Genomic DNA, 7,272 nt, shown 5'->3' with positions numbered 1-7,272 from the left:
CTCTCCTCGCTCGGAGTCGATGAGCACGGCAAATCGTTCGCTTCCTGCTGCGCGCGCGAACGAGAAAGTTCGTTCCTTCACCGTCGCCTTCACTCGCTGCCGCTCGCGATATATCGCGACGCTCGGCGACGTAACGGCGGCGAAACGTAGCGACGGAGAGCCGAGCGACGCGTCAAGCTGTTCGCACAATTGGCTAGTTTTCCAACTCTTTTACCAGCATTCAGTCGTTAAACTCTTTGCCGCGCACGATAAATCACTTCGGCCCCGAATGTTCCATTTTATTTTGACACGGTGATATTTGATTAAAATGCCGCGCGTATCTCGTGTCGGAGAATCGGCGGGCTCAAGTGGCTCGAAATAAGTGGAAAATGTATTGCCCGCACTTCGTGCAGTTCTCGGACCGCGAGTCATCGTAAAGCTATCAGACGCAACGATTGTATTATCGAGAATGATTGGCCGTATCGATGACTAACGTGGTAGACGTCAGAGGATACACGCTGCGCTTGTGTGAATCTTTGAATCGTCGGAATTTCTTCCGCGCACGAGCCAGACAGACCAATACGAGTATCACAATATGTATTATCGCGAATGATTGGTCGTATTGATGACTAACGTGGTACACGTGTCAAAAGATACACGCTACGCTCGCTCGAATCTTCGAATTGTTCGAGATTTTTTTCGCGCGCAAATCGAACGGACCAATACGAATGTTGCGGAACATTATCGCGCGACAGGATGGTCAGGTGACACGACGAGCGAATGGGGAAGAAGTGTTGAATAGGGAAGGCGTCGCGGTGCGATGAAAAATAAACTTTTGCGTGACGTGTGGCTTATCTATAATCGGCGTTACCGATAACACTGATAAGCTGCGAGAATATAGTCTGGAGTTCGTAAACGCCCAAAGTATCAACACTTGGTGATAATCTTACCGACGAAATGCGCCGCCACGCATGAACTATCGTCCGTGTCGCTCAGCCATCCATCATAACGTGTCAGTACGTCCACGATCGAGGAAGTAACGATGTCTGGTAAGCGGATGACATTGACACTTAGTGTAAAGTAAAGTCGACACTTAGAAATAATTGGCTGAGAGCATGATTAAGTTGAACTGTAAGTACCATTATTGATATTGAGCAAGTACTGTCGCATTGTTTTATTCAGATAACTGAGAGTAACTTAGAACGCGGTTGGAGAGAACGAGAAATTTATTCGTTATTACGATTCACGATACATTACTTGCTGCGTCGACGTAGCGGTTATCTCTCGATGCGGAACTGATATAGCACCTGGGATATAGTTTTATTTGTTATCTCGAAGCTATATTTCCTCGATAACGAGTTATATTCTAATCTCTCTCTCGTTTGACTTTTGATAATTATTTCATATTTAAACATCTTTCAGCCACTTATTGTACACAACGAAAGCACAATTTATTGTCACAGACGCGACCAGAAAATACACGGAAGTAAATTTATTACTTCACTCCAGAGAAAAAAGAGTTTGCTAGGTAAAGGATTCGTAAAGATGATAATTTATTTCTGATATAAATATTGCTGGATGATAAATTGTGCTATTTCAGCGATTAAAAGATATACGAGAGTAAAAATGTTTTACTTTACTTTCCAAAGGAAGAAAAGGTTTTTTTTCTGGATGGAAAATTCATGTATAAGGATGATAATTTACTTCTGGTATAAATATTTCGGGATGATAAATTATGTTACTTATATACGTTATACTTTAAGAAAATATACGAAAGTAAACATTTTTTACTTTGCTCCAAAGATTTCTTTAGGTAAAAAATTCATAAGAATGATTATTTATTTCTGATACAAATATCTCTGAATGATAACTTTTTTATTATTTTTGATACACATATTTCTGAATGACATATTGTATTATTTACGCGAGATTATCGCCAGCCAAATAACCGATCCAAACGTCGTCGCGAAAATCACAATCAGCGATTAGATGAAAGTAACGATCGCGCGACTACCGATGATTTCCGTCGCAGGATACAAGTGGGTTAGGTGGCCGGTGCCCTACTCCGATCTTCACATGATGATCTCCATCGGGAGGGATCTGGACGGTAGCAATCTTGTGGTAGGACGCGCTAATCACCAGGGTGACATGATACCAGCGAAAGTGAAGCCGGATCACAATGTCGCTTACGTGGCTCACGGAGGCGCCGAGCACACGAAACACAACTTCGAGGTATAATTTATTGACGCCAGCCGAGAAACTCGATCGACGTTCACTTTCATCCGCCAAATTTCGCTACCGGACCTTCACGTTGCACCGGAATTCTCCGCCGAAGTTTCGGCCGTCTCAAACGTCAATTTTCGACGGCTTTGGCTTTCGCGCTATTTTTCGGGTCATCGATTAATTCGCAATTACGCAGAGGCGTCTTGCACTTTTGCGTGCTTCAGCCTTCATGGACGGACGGCACGGAACGCGTCGGTTTCGTAACGCTACTGTCCTCTTTTACTTTAATAAGCGAGTTGAAGAGCTTGCGCAAAATGCTTACGTAACGTCTCGCCCGCGCGAATTACCTGCTCGTCTCATCTCCGCGATGAGAGATAAGATTACGATTGCAATCGCGCGACATGCATTACACTGGGTATTAGAAAATTTTTAACTTTTTGTTTGCATATCGTGAACAAGAAAATAACAGGAAGTTTAGTTCGTAACAGACTTTTCGAGAAAAGGACATTTTACGTTATATATATTAGAACAGATATGAGGGGCCCCAATTTTATCATTATCTCCTGCTTTGCACCCGAAGTACAATTCATTCGTTTCACATGTCAATGGACTTAACTTATATATTTGTTTCGCTAAAGTAAATTCGCCACAAATATAACAAAAGTAATTACTTCTGCCAACACACTTGTGCAATATACATTGCAATTCAACACGTGCAACAACGCTATTAATAATGCTCGAAGCATAACGGAAGAGACGGAACATAGGAAAGAAAGAACACGTTTTAAATAAGATCCCTCCTTTTAAGTTCTCAGCCACTAAAGCGCTACTAAAGCGAATTTACGCGTGGAAACCTGTTTGCCTCTCAATAAAACACTCTGACAAAGCAATAAAACAATTTCCGCCGTATAAAATAGATTTAACAGAGTAATCTGACCATCGAAATATTGATTTCAACAAAAGTGTTGGTATATGTCTACAATGATTTGCTAAACATAAAGTAATATTAATTTTGAAGGGAAATACAAAAAAATCCATTGTCGTGCATCCACAACTGTTGCCAATAGAACATTTTATTTGTTATATTTGAATTCGGTAGGTCAAAATTGGTAAAAATAGTTGACTTTTATCTCCTCGGTGTAAGATAGTTGTTGACCAGCGTTATCAGTCGCGGAAATTCGCATATTGCAATATCGCGGAAACGACTGGGCGCGCGCTCCCCTGAATCTCCTCTCTAGATTTCCTCTACCACATCACTCCGCGTCTCTTTAAACGAAATCTACGAATCTTACGAAATCTGATCGTATTCGAGACACCATGTATCTGCATTGAAAGAAAAATATAGTTGCCTTTGGCGTCAACTATACGCTTTTGTGACTTTAACCACAAAAATAATTAGAAAAACCATTGTTTTAGTAAATGTTAAAAAGATGGTTCTTCTAATTATTTTTCTGGTTAAAATCATAAAAAAGTATAGTTGGCGCCGAAAGCAACTATATTTTTCATTCAATGTGTCGATCGCCGATGGCTATTAAAGTTCCTCTAGTCAGAGTTAGGACAAGGGATGATGATTCCTGATTGGTCTATGCCCTGTCCGCCATTTATAGGGATGAAGTTAGTGGGAGTGTGAAGCTAGGAGTGAGAGAGGAGTTCTAAGACCGATGAAGCGCGTTGCAGTTTCTCTCTCTCTCTCTCTCTCTCTCTCTCTCTCTCTCTCTCTCTCTCTCTCTTGTTCACTCATTTACTCGCTCCTTACAAGCGGCGGACGATGTCCCAACTCTGACTTGAGGAACTCCAGTTACGACGTAACAGCGGAAACGACCGTCGTCGTTCGCATCGCTGAAACACAGAGCGAGGATTACTTCCGGCGATTTCCCGGGAACGTTCGATAAGCGAAAGTCGGGAAAAGCGAAGGAGGCGCAAAGCGGGGTTCGGTATTGATTGACGGTTTTCGACACGGTACTGGAGTGTATCGTATGCGATGCCGCGCATTAGGCGAACCCTCTGTTTGCTGTGGCGCGCACTCGATCGCGCACGTTCGAATCAATTTCTTCTGGTTCGGCTTACACAAGCAGCCTCGCCATCTCGTCTTTAGTCGCGCGGCTCTAGCCGATAGATAGCTGGATTAATCTATTTGCCTTGGGTGGAGTCGGAAGGGTGCGCGAGGAGCGGCAGTATACACCGTTTCATTGGCTGACTCGAGTACCTCGCGCGATCGGATCCGGCCAGCGGATATAACTTGAAGAAACGCTCGCTTTTAATTCAGGTACTGATACGAGCCCCGCCTGTTTTCAACTGGGTTCGTTCGAAGAACGGTAACGTACCGCCAAACGCGGTGGAAGCCGGAAGGACCTCGAGCGGGGAGATGTTGTACGTCGGCCGCGCTCATCACAACAGAGTGCCCTGCGTAGGAAAGGTAACGCTGAAGAATCGCGACTATGCCACATTCGATGGACGCGTGTGAACGACGTGATGAGAGATACATTATTTGTTGTCCGACAGGTTCATAGGAGCCATGGTTGTCTGTACATTCCGTACGACGGCAAAGAGATCTCGTATAGGGACTACGAGGTCCTGGTACAAGTCTGACTTGGGACCGGATTGTAAAACAACACATTCTAAAATAGTGAAACATATTCTGTCTGTATGTAAAATAAATATTTTAGGTTTAAACGTTTCGCTCCGTATCCACAGTAGGCGAGTACCTATACACACATTGAGAGGAAAGATACCTAAAAAATAAGAGATATTTACTAAAGACTTACTCGATGGAGTAGCTGGATTAGCCAAGTTCGAAACCAAGTATGTTATCTCGGTTATATTTCTTTCTACATATTTCTTGTCGTTTCAAGGCGATGCTGGGCTTAACGTTTCGTAGTTTTCTCTTTTTTTTCTAATTAGATACATCAAATTGAAAGTGCTTTTACAGGATGAAAATACAAACGTTAATGAATGGCTGATGCTAAACATAATTATGCTAAACTTAATTATGCTAATTATGCTAACTAAGCATAAAATTAACAAAAAAATGTTTTATTTATCAGCCGGTTATAAATAATTTTTTGTTGATTTCATGCAACTGTTTAGCATCAGCTATTAATTAACGTTTGTACTGTAGAAGCATTTTTAATTTAATGCATCTAAGAAAAGAAAAAATGTCATTTAACACATTTAAATGTATTTAATTATAATATAGAATAAAACATAAAGATAGGACAAAATATAGAGTATACAAACAAAAGGTATATAAAGAAGTATATAAACACAAAATATAGAGTAAAATACATTATTGACATGCCTTTAGTCACTGATATTTTAGAAAAAAATCTGGTTTTTCTTGCGACCGATATTGAGTTAAACTTTTTGCCTAAGGTCTATGATTCCAAAAGAGAATTCCGCAACTAAAACTGTGTGTTAAAAACCTCTGCTGATCAGAAAAAAAAAACAGATTTTTTAGAGTTTAATAGACTAAAAGTGATCAACAATGGGGTGTTTCACGCTAGTGCAAAAATTATAGTCAGCGAAATTATTTTCATAGCAAGCGCTACTACAGTGTTATAAAAAATATATAATAATATTTTATAATATTATTATATATTTAAAAATATTTATTTATATTATATATTTAAAATATTTTTAAAAATATATAATAATATTTTATGCCGTTACTAGGTTCTTCGTTAGAACAAAAAGAAATATGATTATTACGGAAAATGACTGTAATTTTAACGAAGACAATTTCTCTCAGAATATCCGCAAGATGTTCTACTTAATATTTTATTACTTTGGTCTTTCACATTTTGTTGTATCTTCACTGACAATCATATGAGCGTATCACGAGATGTCGTGGTTGCAAACCGCGTCTTAAATCATGTCGCCATATCATTTCATAGAGTTTCGCCGAGTCGAACTTAGATTAAAATTTTACAGAGTTGTCGGCGGAGAATCGCGTTCTTATCTACCCTCGTGCGGCTCCTATTAGCATGCGGAGAGAAGTAATTTATCGACCCCTTAGTTAATACGCGAATAGGAAAGAGTGCGCGGTGCCACGCCAGACTGTGCGACGACCGGCATTGCCGTCGCCGCTCACCCCATTTTCTTAATCTGGATCGTAACTTGGGCGCGTTATGACCCAATCGCGATTCGTCATGTCGTTCGCGTCTCTTTCGGTTTAATCCGCTCGCGTCGACGATGCCGCGACGAGATCGTATCGATGTGATTCAGCATAAGAACGTGAGTCACAAGATATCGTCATTTTTACGAGAATTTTATAACAACTTCTCTCATTAAGCCTTTCAGTAATTTTCGCTGGAAAGTCGGAGGTTAACACCAACTGGAAATAGATTTCAGTTGACTTTATCTATATATGGAAAAAATATTATAGCTTTTTTTGTGTTTTAAAATAAATTCTCTTTTCCATTTTATTATGTTTCTAATAGTGCAGGAATAGACTGTCAATAAGATCTGTCTCGCCACACAGAGAAAAAATACTTGAGAATTTGTTTATGGGATATAAATTTTATTTTTGTGAAATATAAAGTTTATTGCTGTGAATGACCCACGCGATTTTATAACCCATAAATAAATCTTCAAATATTTTTTTCTCAATGCAAGGAACAACGTAAATTTCGCTAGAAACACTGCACATTTTGTAATAGTCCATGTCACAGTTCCTGAAATATAAATAGCGCGTATGAAATGGGAGGATAGTCACAATCACTGCGGAATATTGATCTGTTTCCCGGTTATAAAATTCTACAGTAATTTTTGCTGCAAAATTCTGTCCGTGTAGCGAAAATGCAAGTAATAAATTGAAAACCGCGAGTTTGAGCAAACAAAAATGACATAATGGAGATAAAAATTATGCAGGCGCGATGCAGTGTGTCAAGAGATCAATATCCACTTTTCCGCTGCGAAAATAAAACAGCTCGGTGTACATCAATCTACACAGTCGTAAAATTATTTGCGTTTGATCGCCACATGTTCACATAATCGCGGCTATAAATATACCCAACTGCGGCCTCCTGTTTTCCCATCGGCGGCGATTCAATTTTCATGCTCCTCGCTTTT

At 40.1% G+C, this 7,272-nt stretch overlaps 1 protein-coding gene across 2 annotated transcripts; it reads left to right on the top strand.

The window, feature by feature from the left end:
- Positions 1-861: 861 nt before the first annotated feature.
- On the top strand, positions 862-4,879 carry LOC116843540 (natterin-3-like). Of its 2 annotated transcripts, none has more exons than XM_032814004.1 (4): positions 862-1,028; positions 2,012-2,211; positions 4,469-4,618; positions 4,705-4,879. In XM_032814004.1, the coding sequence occupies exons 1-4, from the start codon at positions 1,022-1,024 to the stop codon at positions 4,789-4,791; spliced, it is 444 nt and encodes a 147-aa protein (XP_032669895.1). In that variant the 5' UTR covers positions 862-1,021; the 3' UTR covers positions 4,792-4,879. The 2 variants fall into 2 exon arrangements, with proteins under 2 accessions (XP_032669895.1, XP_032669896.1); XM_032814005.1 differs by having other exon boundaries at positions 907-1,110.
- The last annotated feature ends 2,393 nt before the right edge of the window (positions 4,880-7,272 follow it).

This window comes from Odontomachus brunneus, unplaced genomic scaffold (genome assembly GCF_010583005.1).
Source record: "Odontomachus brunneus isolate Ranch 3 - 2012 unplaced genomic scaffold, Obru_v1 Obru_scaffold_033, whole genome shotgun sequence".
NCBI classification, from domain to species: Eukaryota; Metazoa; Arthropoda; class Insecta; order Hymenoptera; family Formicidae; genus Odontomachus; species Odontomachus brunneus.
Note: the sequence above shows the minus strand (reverse complement) of the source record. Positions and strands in the feature narration are given on the sequence as shown.